The sequence below is a fragment of the Puma concolor genome, chromosome B1 (genome assembly GCF_028749965.1).
Source record: "Puma concolor isolate L17-30 chromosome B1, mPumCon1.1.hap2, whole genome shotgun sequence".
NCBI lineage: Eukaryota > Metazoa > Chordata > Mammalia > Carnivora > Felidae > Puma > Puma concolor.
The window spans coordinates 123,355,703-123,383,611 of NC_141670.1; the positions used below are offsets into that span (position 1 = coordinate 123,355,703).

Genomic DNA, 27,909 nt, shown 5'->3' on the forward strand with positions numbered 1-27,909 from the left:
GTGAAAATCACTAAGAAATGTTTGAAAAGGTAATGTGAAGCTAAACTGTTTTTAAAAGGTAGTATAGGGGCACCTGGTTGGCTCAGTCGGTTGAGCGTCCGACTTCAGCTCAGGTCACGATCTCGCGGTCCGTGAGTTCGAGCCCCGCATCAGGCTCTGGGCTGATGGCTCAGAGCCTGGAGCCTGCTTCCGATTCTGTGTCTCCCTCTCTCTCTGCCCGTCCCCCGTTCATGTTCTGTCTCTGTCTCAAAAATAAATAAATGTAAAAAAAAAAAAAAAAAATAGTATAAACTCAATTAGGTGTACTTTAGACAGATCAATGGAACAAACTAACCCAGAAACAGACTTCAGTACGTACATATGAGAACTTAAAACATTATGAATTTGACATAAGTCCGTGGGAAAAGGATTACTCAGTAAGTAGGACAGGCAATTTAAAAGAAAATATTTGAGAGCACATGAGCCAGGGGAGGGGCAAAGAGGGAGAGAGAAAGAATCCCAAGCAGGTTACAAGCTCAGCACAGAGTCTGACACAGGGCTTGGTGATCTCACAACTGTGAGATCATGACCTGAGGCGAAATCAAGATTCCAACACTCAACCCACTAGGTTATAGGACTTTTTGGTAATCTGTCAAACTTCCAAATGCACATAACCTTTGGCCTAGTTTATTAGGATCTCCAGAGAAACAGAACCAGTAGGATATATACCTTTTATTATAAGTATGTATTATGACTTTTAAACAAATATAAAAGACTTATTATGAGGAATTGCCTTTCATAATTCTAGAAGCCGAGAAGTACCATGATCTGCAAGCTAGAGAACCAGGGGGAGCCACTGGTGTAAATCCACTGAGGGCAGAAGATAAGATGTCCCAACTCATGGGTGAGGCAAACAAAGGGGCAAATTCCTACTTTCTCCAGCTTTTGTTTTATTCAGACTCTCCATGAGTTGGTTGAACCCCACCCTCACTGCAGAGGGCAATCCACTTAGTCCACAGATGGAGTGGTATGGAAACATCCTCAAAGACACGAAATGTTTAATTTGAGCACCCTGTGACCAGTCAAGTTGATTAGAAGAAATTGTCCTCCCACCCAGCAATTCCATTTCTAGAAATTTCTACTGATACAAAAGGGGCATGTGCAAGGTTATATATTTATAAGTGTATTCATTGCACCTTGGTAATGACAAAGGATTGGAAACAACCTGAATGACTCCTCATAGACAGGGTGATCCTATGTTCTGGGCTTAACATACCAGTTATACCTGCTGGTTTTGGTGTAATTATTAACGCTCCTTTCATCTGTCAAGTGTCCCACTTTAGGTAAGAAATTATTTGGTCACCCTAATTGTAGAGGATTGGTTACATTCATGACTACATTTGCCCAATGAAAAAAAGAATGGAGCAGTTCTTTAGTTACTGAGAAATCCACGACATGACGTTCAGTGACAAAAGCATGGTGTGAGATTGCATGGTATGCTGCAGTTTATATATAAGAAGAAAAATACACGCGTGTGTTCATGTTTGATTGCATATGGTAGACTTGTCTCTGAAGATACACAGAAGAACCTGGTGGCACTAGTGGACTAGGCACCTGGGGGACAGGGAGCCCACAACTGAGCCTGTTTACTGTAAACTTCATTGGTGGTTTCTGAATTTTTAAATTCAAACACAATAAAATTTAAGTATTCAAGCAAACACAATTTATAATAATACGGTGATGGGGTATTTGGGGAAGAAAATTGTGTCAATCAGTGATTGCCAGAGAAACAGAAGCAGTAAGCTATATATGTATTAAATTGATTTCAAGGAGTGGGTTTATGTGATTGTGGGAACTGGCTGGTCCAGAATCTGTAGGGCAGGTCAGAAGGCTGGGAAAGCTGTGGCAGGAGCTGAGCCTGCAGTCTTTTTTCTTTTTTTTTTTTTTTTTAAACAAAGGCAAATTGCCACATGCAACGCCTCATTTGGATGTGTCTGGAGTCTTGGAAGCTTGGCTACCCTACGTTCTCCTCCAGGTGAACCTTGAGAGCTTGTTTGGAGGTTCTAGCAGGGGAGTGCAGCTACTTGTATACCCTTGACCAAAGAATGGTCCTCCTCTATCGGGGAAGGTCGTCTGCCTCGATGGAGCACTCAGCTTTGGGAGGGACGCACATGGAGTGGTGAGGAGGGAAAGGGACACCCGCCTCGCCAGCCAGATCAGCCGAATCAACCCTGGCAATCAGTGAGGTGATAGATGTCGCAGCCGGATCACCCTCACATCTGAAGCTGCAGTCTTAAGGCAGAATTTCCTCTTGGAAACCTCAGTTTTGCTCTTAAGGCTTCTTTTTTTTTTTTTTTTTTTTTTTTTTATGTTTATTTTTGAGAGAGAGAGAATGAGTGGGGGAGGGACAGATAGGGAGACAGAATCTGAAGCAGGCTCCAGGCTCTGAGCTGTCAGCACTCAGTCGGGTGCAGGGCTCGAAGTCACGGACCGTGATATCATGACCTGAGCCGAAGTTGGACACTTAAGTAACTGAGCCACCCAGGCACCCCAAGGCTAACCTTTAACTGATTGATGAAGTCCCCTCGTATTATCGAGGATAACTCTTATTTAAATTCAGTGGATTATAGATGGGTGTGAAGCACAGCTACACAATACATAACATGTAGGTTCATGGTCTATTGAGTAACTGGGTCCTCCAGCCTCGCTAGGCTGACACACAGAATAACATTCACAGTCTACCCTTGTCAGCTTGGCATCATGTACATCTTCCTAAAGCATCCTTAATCTCCACATAAAGTACTTCTAACATCAAACAACTAACCCACATACAGAAAACATGTTAACTCCCCAGAAGAGGATGCGATGTTCTTGGGTCATGCTCACTTCTTGCCTTCATATACTATAGCTTAAATGCTGTGATGTAAGGTTAACCATTTTTAATATATCTTATGGTAGGTAATGAGAGGATACCAGAGGGAAGAAAAAAGATGTGCTTACTATGTGTGTATTTATAATATGTACATATTTGTTTATGTACACACAAAACAAGGAAGAAAGGTAATCAGAGTCCTTGTTTTTCCCACTGGGTATGTAGTTGTAGCTGGTATTTAGAACTGCTTTTTATTACCCATTCCATACTCCCTCTCCCTCAGCAAGCTGGTCGTGGCTGTGCCTGGTGGGGTGGCCCAAACATTTATTCCTGACGAGTCCAGGCCATTGGCTGTCCTCCCTGAATTGAATTGTAGTTTTCCATTGACTATAGTCACAGGACTTGGTGGTACTGAGATCCCTTAGAGGATCCCCTGTATTTGGAACATACTATTACCTCCATTGTGCAGTAGCAGCCCCGTTTCCCCCAGGGAATCAGGATCCGTCATCCCAGCCGGTACGGTAATTCCCTTCATCTGTTGAATCAGATAGGAGCCCAAAGTAGCTGGTAGCAGTCTTAATGTCCAGCATGTTGGAATCATTGTGTCGCCCGGTGGAAGCATTCCTTCCTTTGGAACAAATGCCTCTAAACTAGCACAGCGCAAGAACATGGGGACGTTGCCCCAGCTGGGCTGTAACCGAGTCTTCAAAGGCCATTCTGCCACTCTGTCAGGCCTGCGACTTTAGGATGATGGGGAACATGGTAAAGGCAACAAGTTCCATCAGCAAGATGAGCGGTATATTGCCTCCGGAATCCAAAGAGGCCCATTAGGTATTGTGCCTTTGGTTGGCTGCGAAAGGGGCCAGATGCAACAAGGTATCCTTTACCTTAGGAAAGATATTTGAGGGGGCCGGGGTGGCTCACTCGATTGAGCATCCGACTTTGGCTCAGGTCATGATCTCACAACTTGTGAGTTCGAGCGTCGTGTCAGGCTCTGTACTGACAGCTCAGAGCCTGCAGCCTGCTTCAGATTCTGTGCCTCCCTCTCTCTCTGCCCCAACCCACTCACATTCTGTCTCTGCCTCAAAAATCAATAAACATCCAAAAAAAAAAATTTTTTTTTTAAAAAAAGAAAAGATATCTGACCTGTCCACACCACCGGACCCCTAGAGTTTCAGTGATGTGGAAAGCCCCTGAATTTATTTCCCACCCTCAAACAAATGTCTTACCAAAAAGTCTAGAGTCGTTACTACTTCTTGCTCCTTAGGTCCAATCAGCCTAATGTCATCAGAGCAGTGGACCCATGTGATCAGGGTTGGTGTGGACTAAATTATGACATGGGGCTGAACTGGTAAACCTCTGAGGTAGGGTAGTGAAAGGTGTATTGGTGGCCGTGCCGGATACAGCAGGCTGCTTCTGGCAGTCTTTACTAATAGCTATCAAGAAAAATACATTTGCCAGATCAATAGCCGTGCATCAGGGACCAGGGGATTTGTTAATTTCCTCAAGAAATGGAATCACATCTGGAACAGTAGCTGTGATCGTAGTCACCACCTGATTAATTTTGTGATAATCCACTGTCATTCTCTAGGATCCATCTATTTTCTGCACGGGTCCCCCGGGTGGGCTGCATGGGGATGTGGTGGAAATCACCACCCCTGCATCCTTCAAGTCCGTGATGGTGGCACTAATCTCTGAAACCCCTCCCCAAATATTGCTTCTGGTTTACAATCTTCCAGAGTAGAGACGGTTCCAGTGACTTACATTTGTCCTTTCCGACTATAGTAGCCCTCACAACGCAGCTCAGAAAACCACGCTGTGTATCTTGCCAGTTACTGAGTAAGCCTACACCAATTAAGCATTCTAGAAGTGGAGAAATAACCACAGGCTCAGGAACTCACTGGCCACGCTTCTCTGGTTTCATCCTCGTGGCTTCTGTGGAAAATCCAGTTCCTCTCAGATGTCTTCCAAGTGTCTCTGGGATTCCCCATAGAGCACTTTCCATGCGCTCCTGAAACCAGTTTTTGCAGGCATCTGCCAATTTCATTCTCTGGGATGAGCTCAACCCCTGGCCCCTGCCGCTGTGCTGAGTGCCTAGACACTGTGGAAGACTTAAGGGCACGGTCTTCACAGCTATAAATGTGACACAACACACTATCCCAATGTCTTCCCCTTAAGACCCCAGTGAGAACACTCCTTTGTGGCTTGCTGTGGGCATAACAGACAAGAATGTGCTCAGAACCACCCCTCCCCTATGGCGAGTGTCCATAATCCATCAATAAGACATTTGCACCACAACCTTCTCTTCCCTCGGGTGCATTCTTTCTCGAGAAGGCTCTTGGCTCCTTTTATCTGCCAGTTCACTAGACAAGAGCGACTAGAAATGTGGTCCACAAACTGGGCTGTTAACGCCTGTGAGCGGCACATGACAAGTACAAAAGTAAGAGAGTAAGTGTTGAGAGTCAGTGTTTAAACAACAGCAATTAGGCGGAACCAACTTCATGTCTGTTGTTTTTGATAATAAGAACTTGAGGTTGTGCTATTTGTAGTTTGAGTTCGTGTCTCTAACGACTTATTTTTATCGGATTTTACAAAATCTCAGTCGGTGATAGATCAGAAATTTAAAAAAAGAAAAAGAAAGCCTGGTCCACGGCACGTGACTGAGGAAACTGCGGGGCATCATGCCCAGACGGCCTGAGTCCAAAGTGATTGAGTGTAGGCTCTAGCCTGGAATCTGCTATGAAGCATACTTGGCTCGGAGGAGTCTGGCAAAAATACGGGTTTGTTGCAACCGACCTGAAGTAGTGGAGGGGAAGGGAAGTAGGATCGATGTTAACGCCATACTGTTCTCTTGCTCTTTGCCTGAAATAGGGACACAGCCTGACTCTCTGACCTGTGCGTGGCGAATGGGAGGGGCAAAGATGGAAGCACCCACATCATGTGGGTGGGAAGAGAAGGGCTGTGGCCCACTGAGTGTTCTGATTCCTAGTGGCTCTGTCATAGCGGACAGGTTGCCCTCAGAGGCATAAATAGCCGTCCCTACCCTGGGGGTGACTCCGCTAGTCCAGAGGGAACAGTGTTGCTGTGGGGCAAGATTTTCCTAGGCGGCGTTCTGAGAACACCTGCTAATACTTTGGCTGTGTCTTAAGTGGCACCTCCTTTATGATAAACACATACCTGGTAGTGGAAGGGACCTGATGCAGACACCCCACTGGCTGTTCTCCCAGACGGCCCCACTCCCATCTGCTGTTGGCATAAACCAGCCTCCCTTATCTTGGATTTGGAGAAATAGCAGGCTCCTGGCAGGGGGCAAAATCGTGACCCCTTTTCAGGGCTGCTGAGAGCAGGTAAAGCATCTAGTGGAGTACAATTGCATAGTATGTTATGTTATAGGTGAGCTTGACCTCTTCATGTCCAAACCCTCCAAAAAATGACTGTATCCCCGCTGAAGTATACTCTCCATCGTGTAGCTTTGTGTGCCTCATGTGCAGAATTTGTATTACTTAGTTCTATACGTGATCATGGATGTATGTGTGTGTGTGTGTGTGTGTGTGTGTGTGTGTGTGTGTGTGTGTATACTTTTTAAGTTTTTAAATTTATTTTGAGAGAGAGAGAGCAAGTAGGTGAGCACAAGCAGGGGAGAAGCAGAAAGGGAGGGAGAGACAATCCCAGGCAGGCTTGGAGCTGTCAGCACAGAGCCTGATGTGGGGCTTGGATCCACAAACTGTGAGATCAAGACCTGAGCCAAAACCAACGGTCAGACACTTAACCAACGGAGCCACCCAAGTGCCCCATATTTTTATTTTTTAATTTTTAAAAATTTTTAAAAATGTTTCTTTTTATTTTTGAGAGAGAGAGAGAGAGACACAGACAGAGCATGAGTCAGGGAGGGGCAGAGAAAGAGGGAGACACAGAATCCGAAGCAGGCTCCAGACTTTGAGCCATCAGCACAGAGCCCGATGGAGGGCTTGAACCCACAAACTGTGAGATCATGACCTGAGCCGAAGTCGGACACCCAACCGACTGAGCCACCCAGGCGTCCCCCCCTTTTTTTTTAAATTTTATTTATTTTCAGAGAGAGAGCACGAGCAGGGGAGGGGCAGAGAGAGAGGGAGACACAGAATCTGTAGCAGGCTCAAGGCTCTGAGCTGTCAGCACAGATCCCGATGCAGGGCTCAAACCCATGAACTATGAGATCATGACTTGAGCTGAAATCCAGAGTCAGATGCTTAACCAACTGAGCCACTCAGGTGCCCCTGTATGTATTTATTTATTATCTTTCCCATATTAACTAAGAACTCCTTCAAGACCGAGAGTATTTCTTCAACTCCAAATTCTTCATAGCACACAGTCTAACAGAAGTGGATTCTTCATTGCCATTTATGACATTAATCAGTTGTATTTCCTTTTAAATTACAGATAAAATATATTTTAATAGCAAAATATTACAGGCACAGCAAAATGCTCTTTTTAATAAACTTAACCAAAGAATATAAATAAACAGGACATATTTTACAAAAAGTAGGAACAATATTACCTACACAAAGAAAAACTTGGTTCTGAGAAAATAAAACATGAACCGCACATCTCAGTGAAGATTCATTTGCAACTGCTTACTTTGTGAACTTGACATAATACATTTTTAAGTTGCCATTTGCTTTATCTCATATGATACAAACATAACAAAATACATGAAAAACCTTGTTGAAATACACAAAAATGTAATGTAATCTCTGAGTCCTAGATGTTTTGAGTAACAGAAGCAACTTTTTCGTCAGGGTACGCATTTGGAACTGCAAAAGCAGTGTTACGACATCGCTTCGCACCATATACCATAATCTCTTGTATTTGGGGTCTCCCTCCACTTTTCTGTCCCTTTAAACTTCTATCTAAAAAAAAAAAAGCAGTATTCATAAAGATAAGAGAAGGGGTTAGAATCTGTTTGAGCTCTGGATGCCAGTATCTCGTTACCCTATTTCAATCCTCTTTTTGTAGTTCGAAAATGCGGTGTAACACATCATTGTTCGTTTCATGCGGACTTAGTGTTGCTCCTTGATGTGGCCACAGAAGTTGCTCTTGAATAAGGCGAGAGTGCTCAGCTATCTCAGTGCAAGGGAATTCTGACTTGCCCCAGGCCGACACAGGCAGCTCGCCCTGGGGAAGGGACTGTCCCAACACACTCGGCTTCACAAGTCTCTCAGTCTGTTCGCAGAGATGTTGCATGAAGAGAACCCAGCGCTTACAAATACTCTATTATTGTTCTAGTTATAATACTAATAACACGGATTGTTATTAAGCTACAAGTAACCGGCTCTTTTATGACCTTTCCTCAAGTTAGGCTTTCCTACTCTTTAAAACATTTTCCCCAAAATGATTACCTTCCTTTATCTTTCTCATCCTACTTAATAGCCGGTAGGACATGTACTTCTCACGGGCTTATCATTAGAAGGGAAGGAAGGACCCACTAGATGCCTGAGCCTGTTACGAAGAGAAAAGAAATTTCCCATTTTGGTTTTGTTTGGTTTTCTGTATAAAGAAAGAACAAAAACAAAAAACAGAACCAGCGCTGCCCCCATCCTCAATCTTCGGTGTTTGTTATTTCTAGACACTTTCTATAGAAGCAGTCAAAGCACATAGCTGTTCCCTTCCTGGTTGATAGCACAACCTGGATGTCGGAGGAGCTGACTGTGATGCAGAATGGGATGCCATGCGGCTTGGGGACCGCAATGAGAGAACACAAAACCCCTTTGTCTTCTACATTTCCTAAAAGTGAGCACGCCTGGGTTGGTGGTTTCATCGGCTTCCATCAGAACGATGACAGCTTTGGTATTCTCACGGAGGTGACAACATCCTGAAGGGCAGGCAAGCAGTTACCCACAAGTCAGCAAATGTGGTGGGTTCCGAAAGGTCCAAATCTGCATGTGCTTTTGGTTTGTTTTGAAAGAAAAAGCCTTAGCTTTCGTCTGAAGCCTGCTGTGGATCACAACATCAGGGACCATTCCACCCTGCGCGCTTGGGCAGGGAAGGCCTATTTAAAGATGAACGACCGAGATCGGATTGTGCCTTCCCCTTGGTCGAGCTGCTTTCTTATTTGAGACTGTAATAGAGCATACACACATACATATTTACTGGTGAGCAATTTTATGATAACGAACTTAGCAAATATTAAATAAGACATGCTGGTTAGTAAGGACACATTGCATCTGTAAGTTAATGAACACGTGACACCCCTACCCCCCCACCGAATTTCAGTATGGCTTTCCGTACTTTTTGCAGGATAAATATTGAAAAGTAGTTGCTAAAACATGTACAAATTGGGAACTGGCCTAATACTTACGGTAATTCATCAAATGAAATACTATTCAATGAATCAAAATGAATACTTAGATCTAAACTTATTAATAGGGAAAAATGTTTATGACACATAGCCAGTGGAGTATGTATGTAAAGAGTGATTAAATTTTGATTTTTAAATATTTATTTGCACAGGGAGAAGTCTGAAAGTGTGTGAATTTGATATACTTTTACTTTAATTTTTCTATAATAATGATGTGTCACTTGCATAATTACAGAATACAAAGAATGAAAAATTGATTATCTGAGCAAATGTTTCATGTGGCAAAGTAGTTCCCCACTGAGTGTCAAATACATTGGAACTATCTAAAAATGAATGGGGTTGGGGGGCGAGACTGGGTGACTCAATCAGTTAAGTGTCTGACTCTTGATTTTGGCTCAGGTCATGATTTCTCAGTTTGTGTGTTCGAACCCTGCATCAGGCTCTGTACTGACAGCACTCAGCCTGTTTGGGATTATCTCCTTCTCTCTGTCCCTCCCCTGCTTGTTCTCTATTTCTCTGTCTCTCAAAATAAATGAACATTTAAAAAATGTTTTTAAATAATAAAAAATAAAAATGAGTGGTATACTTATTTGGATTTCAAACTGAAAATACAACCAAAAGCAAAAGTCCCAGCATCTACAAAAGAATATTCAACAAGTTTCTTCATAAAAAAAAAAAAATTAAGAAAAGTTGTTGATGTTTGAAAACATCAAGGGTTTCAAGATGGTATTTATAGAAAATTTTAGAAAGCCATAAGGACACGTTCTTGACTAACAACTCACTAAGTTGCAAACACATCTACAAAAAATGTATGAGACTGGTGAATTTTTATAAGCACCTTATAAGAAAGCAGATAAAATAAACCACATTTCATGCTTGATCTTCACAAAGACTGGAAGCTAAGGGAAGTTCCTCTAGCAATCAATCTTCCTTCTCTATTTAAAAGGAATTTCTACTATAGAAATATGGCAGCTTTCCTCTGTCTGACCTTCCAGTCCCACATGTCCTCCAGGCAAAATTGGACCAGGCCACCCACTCAAAGGAAGACTAATCTTGAGGGCGAGAGGCTAAGGCTCCAGGGCTGAGACCCGAGGGTAGCCCCGTCCTTTCTCTTTTACCCCCATCTCCATGCCTTCAGTGACTCACAAGAAGTCTGCCAGTGGACACCCCATTCGTTCTTGGAGATAGTCTGACACTTTCAATAGAAATATGTTTGAAGTTGTCAACATGTTATTTCTGAGTACTAGACATCAAGAGGACTTGTATAACTCACCAGTTTCCAGCGTAATATTTTGATCCACTCGTCGGCTTCTACTCCTGTCTTTGCACAGAGATAAAATGTCCTGAATGGAAACACTAAGCTGAGAAGATGAAAGAAAAACATAAGATACTCCAGGTGGTTGGTTGAATGTATTCGTTGAACAGTAATTAGAATATTCAACAGGAAAAAATAATCAACAAAGAGCAACTTGAAGAACTGATAAATACAGAGTGATTCCTGCCAGCAAAGGGCAGAAATGTGGAGGAAGTTGTGGATTCATAGTATTATTACTGGTCAGTTTATATTTTCTAATGAGAAGTCAAAACAGAAAAAAAAAACATGTCCAGGACACCCCCATATCCTTTTGTAGGCTTATGTCTTAGACTGAATACAGCACTTGTGTGTTTATTCAGCTGATGTGTTAAATGACTCCGAACGCGTGCTACGACTCAAAGAATCAGCAAGACGGGTAAGAGTTTGCTGAAGAAACCCATTTGTGTTGGCCTGATTCAGTGAGAAATAAGCTGCTTTGTTGGATGTAGGTACTTTTAACTAATTAGGACAGGAAAAAAAAGATAATAAATCTCAACTATTCATTTTGCCCACTGTGTCATGAGTTCATCTCTGCTTAGAAGAAGACAAACTTTCCTACTGGCATGCAAACTTATTCTAGGAATATGGTAGCTCTTCATTGACTGTCTCTCTTTGGCTATCTAGTCAAATCTTTTGACTAAAAAGATCAGCCCTAACTTACATCTTGCCCATACTTCCCGTCCTTATCCTTGAGATGCGAAACACTAAGAATCCTTTTTGCCTCACTCGTGAGAAAAATTTTTTTTTTTTAAATTTTTTTTTTTTTCAACGTTTATCCATTTTTGGGACAGAGAGAGACAGAGCATGAACGGGGGAGGGGCAGAGAGAGAGGGAGACACAGAATCGGAAACAGGCTCCAGGCTCCGAGCCATCAGCCCAGAGCCCGACGCGGGGCTCGAACTCACGGACCGCGAGATCGTGACCTGGCTGAAGTCGGACGCTTAACCGACTGCGCCACCCAGGCGCCCCAGTGAGAAAAATTTTTAAAAAGCCTTCCGCTCTAAGTCAGAAGGGTTTCTATATCCTAAAGCCAAAGCAGCATATCTTGTTTGTATCAGTGATTAATGTTGAATAGACAAGAAGTAAGTCCCTGTGTATAGAAGGTAAACCTTGGTGTGAGGCCCAGTTGGGTGGTGAGGGGATAGTGGTGGTACTATATAGAACTGGTTTCTGGAATTGTCATTGTTTGGTACTCCCTGTGAGAGACATTATTAACTGCCTATTAATGCAGATAATTTTTCCTTTCTTCTTGCTAACAGAACCCCAGGCAATAAATTATAATTAGCTGGAGCCAATTATGATCATACTAGTTTTCTCACTTTCCCTGCTGCTGCTGATGGCCATGGGACCCAGCCTTGGCCAATGAGATAGAAGGGGAAATCTGATAGATTTCCGAGAAAATGCCTGCTTTCCTGATAAAAAGGGACAGGTATGGGTGATCCCATTCCTACATCCTCTTCATGACTGACATGAAAATGTGAGGCCTAAAGCTGGAGTAGTTGTCTTGGACACTAAAGTAGCAAATGAATTGCTCAAGGTCAAGAGTAATGTAGAGACACTGGCTCCCATCTTGTCATGTCAGCTGCCTGCCTCCTGATATTTTGTTATATAACCAATAACCACCCCCCCCCACCGCCCCACCGCTGGCTCAGATGGTACCTTTAAGTGAATTTTTATTTTTTTTCTTTAAAAACATTTTTTTTTAATGTTTATTTATTTTTGACAGACACAGAGCATGAGTCGGGGAGGGGCAGAGAGAGAGGGAGACACAGAATCCAAAACAGGCTCCAGGCTCTGAGCTGTCAGCACAGAGCCCCACGGGGGGCTCGAACTCATCAACCATGAGATCATGACCTGAGCTGAAGTCGGTTGCTCAACCGACTGAGCCACCCAGGCACCCCCCTTTAAGTGAATTTTTAAAAGATATCCATTACTGGTAGATGTTACAGAATTAACGTTCATTTTCTTGGATGTGTAATGGTGACATTGTTATTCTTAGGGGGTACATGCCCAGGTATATATAGATAAAGTGCCATGATGTCTCCAACTTACTTTCAATTTGTTCAGGAAAAAAAGTGAATGGATAGAGATATAGCAGGTAATGGCAAAATACTTATAATGCATCTAACTGAAAGGTATGTGGGTATGTTTGAAAAACATTAAGGTTGATGGAAAATAAAGTACTCCTTTTTCAAGACACGTCTCCTAGTCAGAGAATTGTCATGATGCACTGATTAGGTTAGAACGAAACACTTTTGTGTTATCTGCCAGAAATAGTCATAATAATACAAATCACCCATTGTTGCAGTCAACAAAGTTAAAATTTAAAATGAGTAAAAAACTCCAAAGGAATAAAGCTGAGATGTTGGTGGCATTCTGTTACGTATATACTTATGCAGTGTACAACGTAAACAGTTATGCTGCCAGACCTGCCTATTGGTTTAAGTCACTTTAAATGAGGTATTATGTCACGCTCAGCTGTAGCATTCCTAACATACATACGCCGTGTGTTAGTTACATCCGTGCCCCTCAGATCAAGACATTTGTACATACAGGGTTTTTTTATTCCTCAGCTAAAGTAATTGTCTGCCAAGAAGACGTTTAAAATCATTTCCTTGCAAGACAACTTACCAAAAACAGTTTACTCTTTCCTGTGAATAATCAAATTGTACAGCTGAACATTCTGTTAAGTCTAGGATCCGAATTGGTTCTGGTGACTTCAAAAAAGAAAAAAAAAAGCAACTTATATGTCATCACAATAAAACACACAAATTTGTCCATCATTTATCCCCCTAAAAATCTTCCATTATATGCCCTTGTCGATTTTACTTTCATTAAGGGGACTGATCATAGAGAACCTTCCTGAAGGGAAGTCATAACCCCTGGTTTGGGGATTTGCTATTCATGAAACTGGATGTTAGGAAGAGATTGTCTTTATCAATTTATTTAATTTATTTATTTAAAAATTTTTTTAATGTTTATTTATTTTTGAGACAAAATGAGTGGGGGAGGGGCAGAGAGAGGGAGACACAGAACCCAAAGCAGGCTCCAGGGCTCTGAGCTGTCAGCACAGAGCCCCACGGGGGGCTCGAACTCATCAACCGTGAGATCATGACCTGAGCCGAAGTCAGATGCTCAACCCACTGAGCCACCCAGGTGCTCCTTTATCAATTTAAATTTAGTGGAGATGGATTTTTAAAATTTATTTTATTTTATTTTATTAATAATTTATTTATTTTTAATTTACATCCAAGTTAGTTAGCATATGGTGCCACAATGATTTCAGGAGTAGATTCCTTAATGTCCCTTACCCATTTAGCCTATCCCCCCTCCCACAACCCCTCCAGTAACCCTCTGTTTGTTCTCCATATTTAAGAGTCTCTTATGTTTTGTCCCCCTCCCTGTTTTTATATTATTTTTGCTTTCCTTCCCTTGTGTTCATCTGTTTTGTCTCTTAAAGTCCTCATATGAGTGAAGCCATATATTTGTCTTATTGGAGATGGATTTTAAACATAGAAGGGAGTCATATTTTTCTTTCATGTTTTTAAACTTCTACTTTCTCGGAAATTTGGTGTAGGGAAAGTGAGAAGAAATAAAATAATTTCAAACTGGCTTCATGAAATGGGCATGGGAAAGGACATATTTTATACTAAAGGGAGAAACTGCTGCAGACAAAGCTAACACACCCCAGCAAGACAACAAACCCATTGCCCTAAACAAGGGAATGATGTGCCTTGGGAAGCTGGTTTAGCAGTTCAAAAGATCCGTTTCTGGGACACACATCTCATCCTTGCGGAAGAACTCTGCCTAAGGCACAAGGCTGGCTCTGTCAGTGGAGCATGCAGCTCTTGATCTCGGGGTTGTGAGTTTGAACCCCGAGGGTTCATGTTGGGGGTAAAGATTACTTAAAAAGAAAACAACTCTCATATCAGGAATCAATAACACACATTTCCAATCACTTATTGGCGTTTAAGGTACTCATAAAGAAAATCTCAGGGATTTCAAAGGCAGATGTTCTTTGCATCTAGAGAGCTGATTTGTAAAGGGCAAATGTATTATGTTTCTCACCATCTGGTCTTTGAAGTATTTCAGCTCATTCCTGTGCAATGTGAACCATCTTGTTTTCCAGGTCTGAGAAAAAAAATAATTAAAACATGCAGGTTTTGAATATAGGAATGCAATCTTTGAACTGGATCGTTTCCTTTAATTCCAATAGTATCTAAAAGATTAGATCCAATAAAATATTGTTGTGGTAAGTCATTTCTGAAGAAAAGTTTCAAAATATCTACAAAAACTAAAGTGATTTCATGCTTTAAGTTCATAATGAAGATAGAGATATTGACATACTTAAATAAGAAGAAATGGTCTATCAGAAATATCCAAGGTTATTTATAACAAACTACTAAATGTCTGTCTTATTAACTCCATAATAAGAATATATACCATTTTGTGAGCACCTATATGGGTTACATACTATCCTTGGATGTTCGTATATATTATAGCCAATCCTTATATGATGCCAATATTCTTGTTTAACAAATACACAAATTGAAGTTTAGGAACCTCAAACCACATAATTTTCTAAGACTTGCCTAAGAATTCCATGGTATTGGTGGCAGGAACTGGTGTTTCCCACCTCCTCCTTCTTACGTACTGACAGAACCCTCATCTCGGGTGGCAATGTGTCCAGTTAAAAGAGGTAACAGAGAACTTAAAAACAGATATGCTGTGAATATAAATACTTCCTATCCTTAGAAAGCATCCAGTCTAGTAGGGACACAAATAAACAAATATTTAGGTTGAACTCAAGCAGGCCAGTACCCATGACAGAGGTTAAGTGCCCAGACTCTTAAAATAGGGAAGAGTAGACCTATTCCATGAAGGCCATCTTGGTACAATGACATAAATGGAGGGACAGTTGGATACCCCACACTAGTAAAGTTCTAAACTGTGTTTCCTTTGGGATTTTATAACATAGTTACATTAATGCCAGTGATATTTTTGGCCTACTTTTGGGTAAACATTTTATACAATTTTCACTTCTTTGTTAAAAAAAATGAAAAAGAAGAATGTTCTAGAGTCAACTTGCTACTTTCATCCTTCATCCTCTATTGTTCCATTAAAAGGACTGTAAGTTTTGGGGAGTATTAACTGTAGGCCTACTCTTACACATTTGACTTTGCCAAAGACAGTCAAGTGAGTTTCCAGAATTTTGACCAATATTAGTCATAAAGATCAACTCTTGAAACAGAGAAATATTTTAACTGGGTCAAAATGAGTGGGCAAGCATGTTTTAAAAGAATGTCAACGTGGGAATTGAGTCTACTGGCATGCTGTCTTTCTCTGTGGCTGGCTCCAGGCAGAAACCCATTTCCTTACCTTGACCAGGCCCCCCTGTTTGGTGAGGTAACCCTCTTTGGTGCCCAGCTGAAAAAGAGAGAAGCACCAAGTAAAGCTCAGATCTATCACAACATGATTTTTGTCTGTTTCTGCCCTATTTTAAAAAGGAACACAAGCTTGCCATTGATCTTTGAGTAATCGCCTTCTTGAACATCCTCCCTGTGTGGGGAGAAACTGTTTGCAGACTGGATCTTCTGGGGGAATCCTATAGCAACAGACAACAAGTGAGAGACTCTCTTCTAACTTGAGTTAGCAATTTGCAAATAATAAGCCACATCACATCACTTGTAAAAGTCGGGGTTGGCAAAGTGTGTCATGTGAAACCCATTGCTTTGATTGTTGCACGGGTATTACGCACCCAGGCACACACCCGTGGACTGACGTTGGGTCAATACATTTGGGAAACGCTGGACTAAGTAGAGACATTTCTTTACTTCCCCGAGTCTGTATGATGCTAATATGCCTTGTGAATTTTAAGAGGGAACAGTAGAGGTAGCATTTCCATATTTATTTTATCACGTGATCCTCTGCTATCCTAGCATCCCTTTTTCACAGACCATCTCTCGAGGCCTCCGTTCAGTGGAAAGAAATTTCAGGAATGCAGACTTATTGACACATGAAGTGACAATGAGTCATTTCTTCACTCATGTAGCATTAATTCAAGGGTAACTATCACACACATAACTAGCACCTATAAAATGTAAGGAATGGTGGGGAACAGTACAAATAGAAATATGCCTAGAACAAGGACCCTAAGGTGAAGACTTTGTAACTTCATAAATTTCTGAAGAAACCAAATTCCTTATAGGGTATTTTGTTCTATTATGATGTCACAATGTATCTTATATTAGTAAGATAACAGAATAAAGAGAGAAAAATGTTGCACAAGCAAAGGGAACAGAAATTTTAGAAGGAAGGAGTCATTAAAAAGAGGATGAATCCCATAACAGGGAAGCTAAGGAAGCTGACATTTTATTATCATACATTTTAAGTTTATTTATTTATTTTGAGAGAGAGAGAGCGAGCAAGGGAGGGGCAGAGAGAGAGTGAAAGAGAGAATCCCAAGAAGGCTCCACACTGGCAGATGTGGGGCTCGAACCCATGAATTGTGAGATCATGACCTGAGCTGAAATCAAGATTCCGACTTGGCTTAACTGACTGAGCCACCCAGGCACCCCAGGAAGCTAACATTTTATTGTATTATAGTGTATTGTATTGAAATTTTTTTAAATGTGTCCTTAGTTTTGAGAGAGAGACAGAGACAGAGACAGAGTGTGAGTGGGGTAGGGGCAGAGAGCGAGGGAGACACAGAATCGGAAGCAGGCTCCAGGCTCTGAGCTGTCAGCACAGAGCCCGATGCGGGGCTTGAACCCACGACCCATGAGATCATGACCTGAGCTGAAGTCGGACGCTTAACCAACTGTGCCACCCAAGAGCCCCAGAGAGCTAACATTTTAGATAGGACCTATTCTATGTCAGGCTCTTGAAATATATTATCTCACTTAATCTCCATCAGCAGAAGCAATTGGTATTTCACATTTCCCAGAGCCAAAACAGGACTGCTTCTTCCCATCTGCCAAACCCGCCCCTCCTGCCAACTTGGCCGTATGAGTAAAGTGCAGGAGGCCTACTCTGTGACTCCTTTACATACCACATTCAACCTGTTGCAAGTCTCATCTCTTCTACCTTCAAAACACACCCTGAAGTTCACCAGTTCTTATCCCCGCTCTCAGTTTCCACTGCCACCGTCTCTCCCTGGACTGCGCCAACAGCCCCCCTAACTGGGCACCTCGCCCCAACTTTGCAACACATTCCACTTTGCACTTAGTGGTGAGAATGAGCGTCTTAAAATTTTAAAACTTAAATTACGTTGCTCAAAACCCGTATCATTTCTCCTCGACACTTAGAACAAAAATAAAGTATTTATTTTCTCTACAAGGCCTTTCCTATTGTTAATACAGCTGACATTTTGGACGTGATAATTCTCCCCTATGTGTGGTGGCACATTTAGCCTCCATGGCCCCTGCCTTTGCTGGGAAACAAGTCTTCAGGGTTCTCATGTTTCTGTATGTCTCATGAGCAAGGCACCAGCCCTTTGTCCCAGAGCTATTTTTAAGGCATGCTTGTAGAACAAACAACCTTAGTGCAAGTGGGGGAGAGGCAGAGAGAGGAGGGAGGAGGAAGGAGAGAACCCCAAGCAGGCTCTGCAGTGTCGGCCCAGAGCCCAATGAGGCTCGAACTCACCAACCGCGAGATCAGGACCTGAGCCGAAGTCGGACGCGTAACTGACTGAGCCACCCAGGCGCTCCTGATCAAATGACTTTGGAAGATAGAAATAGTGTTTCCCTCCAGAGGAAAGGCAGACGCACAGAAGTCTGGCATGAGGCTGTGGAGCTTTGTTAGTCTGCAAGCAGGGTGAAGTCTAAGGCTCTTCTCAGTTCTTGACACCCACTGATGCCAGGAGGGCCCCAAAGCACCGCGAATTTCCAAACACTCAGCTGGGCAGCAGGCCCCTTAAGAACCCCACTGCTGTAAGCGATCAACCCCTCCTTCCCTCAATAATCTCATCTTCCACCACTTGCCCTCTCGCTCACTTCATGCCAATCGTTCTGATCTTGCCAGTCTGCAAAGCACCTCCGTTTAGTCCCCACCTCAGGGCTTTTGTACTGTTCTCTCTGCCTGCGACACCGGAAAACATTGGTAATTTTCTGCCTGTATTGATGCACAATAAGCTTCATGGATTTGTCATTCTGCAGTGTGGGTGCAGCCACACTCCACCAATCAGTCACCACTGTTTTAAAAACCCCCATTGTACAGAACGTTCTGTGTATAGTCATACTGAGATGCTTGGGCAGGGGAATCCATCCCACACTCGGAGTGAGCAAAGAAGGTAAGCAATGAGGCTTTCAGAATTTGGTTCAAAGAGGTCTATTTCTACCTAAGGGAGCTACATCCCATGTTCACGCCAGCTCTACAGATCAGGTCCTGCAATTTACTGTTGATAAAGAACACACGTAGTAGAGTATGGTGCAGCTGACCCTGAGCAGGGATCTGGGTGAGGGGTGGGGGGAGGGCGGGTGTAGCAGCAGGGATCTCGGGGGGGGGGTGTAGCTGAGGAGAATGTGAAGTTACATGGACTGGACAAATGAAAGAGATGTGAGGTGATTGGTAAGGCGGTAAGGATGCATAAAGACGAAGTCAGGGAGGGGTGGGCTGGCTGGAAAACGATTAGGAGTTGAGTCTTTTTCTGTTTTTTTAATGTTTATTCATTTTTGAAAGATAGAGACAGAGCACAAGCAGGGGAGGGGCGGAGAGAAAGGGGGACAGAGAATCGGAAGCAGGCTCCAGGCTCTGAGCTGTCAGCACCAGAGCCCGACGCGGGGCTCGAACTCGCGAACCGTGAGATCATGACCTGAGCCAAAGTCAGATGCTCAACCGGCTGAGCCACCCAGGCACCCCAAGAGTGAGTCTTCATTTGGCCTTTGGTCTGTTCTGACTTGGGACTATTCATTGTCTTGCTTTCCTAAATGTTGCTGGTTCTGAGGTTTGATACTTCCTCTTCCAACTCTAACAAAGCTAAAATACCCCTTTCACCCAATTCCCACAATGCTTACTTTCAAGGAGACGTAGCAGAGTAGCAAAAAATGTAACGTGCGCCTGGGAACCAGGCTAGGCTACAGAGCTCCAATGACAAGCTCGGATTCTCGTCCTGAGAAGTGTCAGACCGCGGGGACGGCAGACAAATGCACAAGTGGTTATTAGCCTCCAGCGTGATGATGGCAGGATCGAAGTGAACAGTGGGTGCTCAGAGCACAAAAGGGGGCATTTTCACCAAAGCTAGGAGGTGCCCAGGAAGGTTTCCTGAGAGGCACCGATCTCTGATGAGCCTTGAAGGGTGAGGGCACAGCAGTGGTGTTCACAGTGTACCTGAGGCAGGGAGAGGAGAAGGAGCAGAGCCAGAGGGATGCACATGACTGTGAGTGTGAGAGGAGCAGAGGTGAGGCCAGAAGGATGAACAGGGCCAGGTGGGAGGAGAAGACAGCGGCCACCACCCAAGGTTAAGCAGGGAGGTCAAGTGACCGATCCGCTTTTTAAGAAAGATCTCTTTGGTGGCAGGGTAGGAAAAGTTCTGCAGAGACAAAGAGGCCACACGTTTGTCATTTGTAGCCTAATACCTTCAAGGGATGATTTTTTTCAAGTGTCATAGTTGCCGTCTAGAGTTGGTTCTCCGTATTTCATTTTTTGTCTTCTTTATTATCCACACAAATCCTGATGTCTTATACAGGGAGTATTTGGCAAGCAAGGCAGAGAGGGAGAGTGTGAGAGCTCTGAGCACAGGGCAGGGAAGCAGTTCTGGGAGGATTCCTTGCAGGCTCACAGCTCACAGAGCAAACAGAAATGGACTTGAGGAACAGTGAGTGCTGCTGTTGCACTGAAATTGAACAAAGGCCCACATTGCAAAGGAGCGCGAATGTCGGGGCGCCCGGTGGCTCAGTTGGTTAAGCGCCCGATTTTGGCTCAGGTCATGATCTCACGGTTTGTGAGTTCGAGCCCCACGTCGCGTCAGGCTCTGTGCTGACAGCTCAGAGCCTGGAGCCTGCTTCCAATTCTGTGTCTCCCTCTCGCTCTCTGCCCCTCCCCCACTCACATTCTGTCTCTCCCTCAAAAATAAATAAACAATAAAAGAAATTAAAAAAAGAAGTGCAAATATTTTCTGTCTGTCCGTCCGTCCATACCCTTCATTCAGGAGGGAAAAAAAAAGAATAGGAAAAAAATAACATCCTGATGTTTTATAGTCAAAGTGGGGAATATTGTTCCTCTGCAGACCATTGAGATGTAAAAAAATTTTGTCTTCCTTTTTTTAATGTTTTTATTTATTTATTTGTTTGTTTTTTGAGAGAGAGAGAGAGAGAGAGAGAGAGAGGAGGTGCAGAGACAGAGGGGACAGAGGATCTGAAGTAGGCTCTGTGCTGACTGCAGACAGCCTAGTGCGAGGCTTGAACTCATGCACCACAGATCATGACCTGAGCTGAAGTCTGACACTTAACTGACTAAGACACCCAGGTGCCCCCGCCCCACAAATTTTCTTAATATAAGAAACTTGTGGCAGAATAACAGTTTAGCCAACTATGTGAACATCTACATCTCTCGCCCATTCTACCAAGAACTTGTTTAGCTAAGTAAAGGGAAGAATTTAAGTGCCATTTTCTTCTTTTTTTATTTTTAGTGTTTGTTTATTTATTTTTGAGAGAGAGAAGGAGAGAGACAACAAGGGGAGAGGGGCAGAGAGAGAGCGAGACACAGAATCTAAAGCAGGCTCTAGGCTCTGAGCTGTCAGCACTGAGCCCAATAGGGGACCCAAACCCACAAACTGTAAGATCATGAGTTGAGCTGAAGTTGGACACTTAACTGACTGAGCCACCCAGGCACCCCTAAGTGCCATTTTCAAGGTACTTAGAATCCTCACTATGGCAATGTATTTTTTGATGATTTGCCAAATGGACCAGATGAACTGAGTCACGGGCTTCAAACCTTATGTTTCTTTCCAGGTTTTATATCACAAGTTAGAATTTTTATGTGAACAAACATCCTTTTAAAACTATCTAACTCAGTGCACCTAGGTGGCTCAGTCAGTTAAGCCTTCGACTTAGGCTCAGGTCATGATCTCACCGTACGTGAGTTTGAGCCCCACATCAGGCTCTGTGCTTATAGTGTGGAGCCTGCTTGGGATTCTCTCTCCCTCTCTCTCTGCCCCTCCCTGGCTTATACTCTCTCTCTTGCAAAAATAAACATTTAAAAAATATAGAAAACCTTTGAACTCTTACTGCATATTACCACGTTTAGACAGTGAAAGCGCTGTGGTCAGATGGAGGGCCACTTACAGAGGGTGCAGTGGGCACGAGGTCACTTTCTGTTCTTCCCGTCTGCATTGCTGTGTGAACCCGGACAGATTCATAAATGGATGGTTCCTCCACTTTCCTTGGATAGGGATGTTTCAGAACAATCAGAGTGCCTGGATGAAGATAAAAGAACCTCATCAAAGAAGAGCCCCAGAAAGAAGGTCCAAATGCTAAATGACCAGATAACGTGTCTAGATTTCAGTCTCTTGTTTTTCACCTATTCACTCATTCATTTCTCGACGTTTATCAAGTACCAACTATATGCCAGGCACTTAAGCTGGACGCTGAAGATATAAAGCATGATGCGATGGTTTCTGTCCTCGTAGTGCTCAGACAGAACTAGCACGGGATGTCACTTAACGGGTAGTCATGTGCATGAACAGGGTGACGAGGCCAGCGTCAGAGATGTGGGCAAAGCATACCGGTGGTGCCCGGGGCCCCCGAAGACCCCTCCTTTGGAACACTTTGGAAAAGATTTCGTAGAGGAGACAACATGGATCCGGACCTGAAGCTACAACTGGAAGTTTTCCAGGTAGGCTTTATAAAAACCATGAGAGCAAAACCCAACAAACGCACGGAGGCATGGGAGGATTCAGTCCATAGACCTTATTTCTCACTCGTTTCAGAACAAGCCTTCTAACAAATCAGTGGATCTCAAAAAACTGGACGCGTTGCATTTTCCCTACTGTCTCCTGCCACCCAATTAACAAAATAAACTACGTGAAGCTTTCGCTTTCCTCCAGTGAACATGACCTGAACTGGCTTATGTGTGATTGCCTTCACTTCCATCTGGAGGAGGGGATTGGGCAGCACAAGGGCTCCAAAAGGGGCCAGTCTTTGGGGCCTTGGGCATGGCACATTGAAGCTGAGAGCCCACCTGACACCATGTTTCTGGCCATCCCCCCTCTACACCCTTCCCTGCCCCAATCACCCAGCGAGCAGGAAGTGGATACTTTACAAAATGAGTAAGTTAAGGTTTTCTTTCCCCCTTTGCTATGGCTTCTTGCTTTTTATTTCACTGGGTCTTATAAAGGCAGGATGGAGATTGTACCCGACATGGGCAGAGATGTAAAGAATACAGTAATTCATTCAACAAATATTTCTTGAGCTCTACTATGGGCAAGACACTTGTCCAGGCAGCGGGACTATAGCAGCAAACAAAGAAGATAGAGCACTTGATCCTCTGCTAGGGGAGGAGAAGAAAAAATGAAAAGAAGTATGTCAGGGGAGAGAAGTGTTATGGACACCCTAATAGAGCAAGGTACAGGCGTAGTGGGGGATGAGGGTGGCATCAGGAGAAGGTGGTATTTTAAAGGGTGGTCAGAAAGGCCTCTTTGAAAAGGTACTTCAACAGATTATAGAAAGTATGGACCTTGAATTAGAGTCAGAGAGAGAGAGAGAGAGAGACGAGGAAAGAGAAAGACCACCTCTGCAGTTAAAAAGCACTTGATAACAATAATAGACCTACAAACAAAGCCCAACCATTCCACGGGGCTCGAGCATGCCCAACGAACTGACTGCAAACACACAACCGTGGCCTCTGATACTGCGCCCACGTGGCGCCCTGCTATCACTTGAAAAGGAACACTGAGAGAAGCCAGGAGAGGGTCCTTGACCTTGGCCCCAGAAAAGAATGAGACTCTGGCCTCCTCCTTCTTGAGCATCCAGTTCGCACCCATAGCGTTGGGATCACAGCGAAAACTGGCCTTCACAGCTATCTGAAGCCCCGGTCCCACTCTTGCACATCGTCAGTGCTCTCCTGTCAATGTGACCCTTTCATGAGAACAGATCCAGTCATATCAGGACAAGAGGCCGGTTACGGTTTGACAGTCATAAGGAAAGCAGAGACGCGTGAATCAAGAGCAGCCGTTGTGCAGGCTCAGGGGCCGTGTGACACAATCACAACGTGCCAGATGCTTGCAGAATGTGCGGTTGGCTCCATGGTGACCCCCCCCCCCCCCCAGAGAACCACCCCCGGTGATGCGCCAGGCAGTCACCGTGGCATCATGGAAAGAGCCACCCCTGCCACTCAGTGCCTGTTGACCCTTGGATGGTCATTCTAGCTTCTGTTTCCTCCCCGGACACATGGGAAGAATTACCCTGTCTTTACAAGGCTCTTTGAAGCACCAAATAAAGAACTGTTTGTGAAAAGGATAGTGAAAAAGAAAATGTTAGATATTATTATGCTTTGATATAGAGTAGTTGTAAACTCTTAAGTGAAAATCTAACGATTGCGTCTTTGGGAGCATGAATTTTTAAGTGTTGAGTTTACAAAGACCCATGTGTGACATTGTGCTGAGAGTAAAAATGGCAGAGTCTAGGAGCCACTGATGGCAGCTCCAAGATGTATTGGTGCCTCCTAAACCCTTCCGTCTGATCGTGGAGGAGAGGGGACTGGACCCCAGTGTTCAAAGCAGCTCGCGAGTTAGAAAAAACGTGAAATCTTCTGCTTTCTCCCCTTTCCATGCATTTTTCTAAGCTTATTTATTTATTTTGAGAAAGAGTGGGATAGAGGCAGAGGGAGAGAGGGAGAATCCCAAGGCTCTACACCATCAGCACCGAGCCCAAACCGTGAGATGATGACCTGAGCCGAAATCAGAGTCAGATACTTAACCACCTGAGCCACCCAGGCGCCCCTACTTTTCCATGTTTGATATGAAAATAATGTTTTATAAGGATCCAAACTACATCTATAACCCAACTTAAAAAAATTTAATGTTTATTTTTGAGAGAGAGAGAAACAGAGAGCGAGAGAGAGAGAGGGAGACACAGAATCCGAAGTAGGCTCCAGGCTCTGAGTTGTCACCACAGAGACCATCAGGGGGCTCAAACCCACAAACCACGAGATCATGACCTGAAGTCAGACGCTTAACCAATTGAGCCACCTACGTCCCCCAATATGAAAATAATTTTTTAAATGATGCTTTAGAAAGATGTATCTAGCCAATTTTTTTTTTTCTGGCACGTACCCAAGTATACTACCTGTAGTGGTTTCCTGTTGCTTCTGTAACAAATCACCACGTAGTGATTTAACACAACTCAAAATTATTACCTTACAGTTTTAGAGGTCAGAAGTCTGCAATGCGTCTCATAATCTTAAATCAAGGTATTGGCAGGACTGCTTTCCTTCCGGAAATCTCTGGGGGAGAATCCATTCCCTGTTTTTTCTAGCTTCTAGAAACTGCCTGCATTCCTTGCCTGGTGGCCACATTCCTCCATCTTAAAAGCCAGTAACAGTGCATTAAGGCCTGCTCACACTGCCATGTCTCTGGGTCTCCCTCTTCTGCCTCTCCGTCTTTCACTTATAAGGATCCTTATGATTACAATGGACACACCATTGTAATCGCACACCTCCCCATCCAAAGTCAGCTGACTTGTACTCTTAATTCCATCTGCAATCTTAATCCCCTCATGCCACATAACATAACATATTCACAGGTCCAGGGAGAGACATGGGCATCTTTGGGTGGGCCATTAGCTTGCCTACCATAGTACAGTGCCCAGGAGATAAGCATAGCCTTGGGGGCCAGTTGTGCTATAGTGTAAGATCTGTGTGCAAGGAATGCTGCCTGAGTCACAATGCTATAACCACTTGGTATTATGAAGCCATTGCCTTTTCAACAGGTGCATTTCCCCACCCTGTGAGTCTCTTTAGAGCAGTGCCAAATTTACCTTTGCAATCCCACTTCCTGGTAGAGATGCTGACATAATGAAAGCTTGATGAGTGAGTAGATAAATGGATGCCACAGTAATTCAGGGTTAAGTCAGAGAAGAGCCTGGGAGGAACCAGCCTCCCAGGTCTACGATTACCCCGGCTTCGGGCAAGGCCGGCTTCGGCCACAAGGCCAAGTACAGCTGTCCAAATCTCCACTAGGGGGAACCAAATTCTATTTCGAAAACCTCTTCTAAAGTTTCACCAACAAAAGCTAAACTGAGGGAAATGATATTGAGTCAACAGGAAAGTACAATTGACTATACATTGACTTTAACTAGTAAGACCATGAAGGAGGCTGGATTGAATGGTGGAATGAAGAAAATGGCAAAGCACTTATAAAATGACAACTTCCACTGATAAACATCCAGCCCCCTGAAAGGTCTTAGCTGACCAGTCTGCCCAAGAGAAAACAATAATATATAGAGCTTCCTGGCACGGCTGCTGGACTAAGAGTGATTTCCCCTTCCGTAGACACTGCCCCATCCTTGTATGCCAGTGTAGATCCCCACAGACCCTGGGCCTCCCCCACAAACACCTCACTCAGGCTGCACTCACGGGACTTACTTCCAGGGATCTGCTTAGTGATTTCTCTGGAGAGAAGGCCCACTAGCTTCAGTTTCTGAACTACATGAATTAGACTGTTCTTTCCTGCATTTGGCATAAAACCTGGTCTCAGAAACACTAGGTGGAGACCCACTTTTGAGGTGATCAGAGCAGGACCAAGGCAGTCATGTCAGTTTGCTGAAAGCTTCAGCGGTGCCGTGATCATGGGGCTGATTCGTTATTGTCTCTTGGTGTTCAGTCTGCTTTTAAAATCTGGGAGAGAATACCAATCCTTACCACCACCACCCCCAAGGAAAATCCATTTATTTCCCTGTATTCCCCTCCCTCCATTTTTTTTTTTTTTTTTAAATTCAGCTAGCCAAGATTGGTTGCAATCAAAAGAAACTTGAATATGTAGCCACCACAGACTGATTGTATTTCCACCTAAGGTCCAAGGTAGTGCCTTGGCCCCATAAGAGAGAAACTTGGGTTTAGTGATATTCAGGGCAAATTAATTCCAGAATTTGGTTGGAAGATTCAGATAAAAAGCAACAGGAGGCAGGGGCTGGTGGAGGGAGGAGAGAGGAAGCTGTACAGCCCAGCTCTTGGAAACCTGGCTGCAAGTTTCACTTCAGTTTCTGAACTACATGAGGGAGATTGTTGTTTCCTGCCTTTGATATGAAACCTGGTTTCAGAAACACTCGGTGGAGGTACATTTTTGAGGTGATCAGAGCAGGGCCAAGGCAAGCATTTCAGTTTGCATTGGCTGAACTGTAACTTACAGGACACCCACTCTGTCTGTGATACGGTGAGACTGCATTGGAGGACTCCTTATCTTGTATCCCGCAGTGCTTCAGAAACACAGAACAGTTTTCAAGCCTCAGGCATTGGTTCGATATCTGAAGTGGAGTGTAGCACAAGAGCACATCTAGCTCTGAACAGGGAAACTTTTATTTAGAATATTTCTTTTAGGCACTAAAGCTTGTGCTTGCCCATCAGGTTTCCAACTAGATTGTAAGATGTTGGAGGATGAGGTTGATACCTGATTCATCACCGCATCATCAGTAGCTAGCAGTCCTCAGCTCGTGGCTGGCGCCCAATACATATTTGTTGAATTAAATTCAAATAAGACTACATCCACTCATGCTTCGTTATTGCCCTCAGGTTCAGAAAGCAAGCTAGGCAACTGGTGTGTGCATGGCGGATTTCTCTGTCATCTCTCGCCGGTGGGAAGCAGCTTTCTAGAGGGAGTGACAGGAATATTCAAGCTCTTTCTCCTTTCTTCTTTGCAACCTACCCTGCAAATGAACTTTAACCCATCATTAAGATGATGCTGGTCAAACTACGTTCGCTTACATACACAGGGGCTTTAATAGCCCCTTTCCAGTCTCACAGGGAGAACTACACAGAGGGAGGAGAAGTAGATCAGCTGGCCAGGTCAGAAGATTCTGTTAAAATGTCCAAGTCAAGTCAGGTCACTCTTTGCGGAGCCGTCACTTTATCTGATCCTTTACCTGAATCCTCTGCGGAGCTGGCTTAAAATTTGAAGATGACATAAACACTTGATAAATACAAATGTAATTAATTGCCCCCAACTAACTCTTCATGGTATACCAAAGAATATGCAGCTCTTGAGGACAATATGATGGGATTACCATAACGGTGCTTTGTTAAAAAACAGTAATAGTGATTATTTATGCCAAGCTAAAAATGATTTTTATAGCCTTTCATACCCAATCTCATTCAATCCTCAATAGCAAGTCAGGAACTATTAAGGTATGAACTGTTAGGTCACCAGCTCTGATCTGT

The 27,909-nt window shown here is 43.7% G+C and overlaps 1 protein-coding gene across 1 annotated transcript in view; it reads right to left on the reverse strand.

The window, feature by feature from the left end:
• Positions 1-7,097: 7,097 nt before the first annotated feature.
• DAPP1 (dual adaptor of phosphotyrosine and 3-phosphoinositides 1) overlaps positions 7,098-27,909 on the reverse strand; it is a 53,019-nt gene continuing 32,207 nt past the window's right edge. The window contains exons 4-9 of the mRNA XM_025921319.2: positions 21,825-21,955; positions 15,922-15,969; positions 14,611-14,673; positions 13,174-13,259; positions 10,462-10,549; positions 7,098-8,948 (exon numbers count right to left, since the gene is read on the reverse strand). Of these exons, the coding sequence (XP_025777104.1) occupies positions 8,880-8,948; positions 10,462-10,549; positions 13,174-13,259; positions 14,611-14,673; positions 15,922-15,969; positions 21,825-21,955 (485 nt within the window). The 3' untranslated portion in view covers positions 7,098-8,879. The remainder of the gene's footprint in view (positions 8,949-10,461; positions 10,550-13,173; positions 13,260-14,610; positions 14,674-15,921; positions 15,970-21,824; positions 21,956-27,909) is intronic.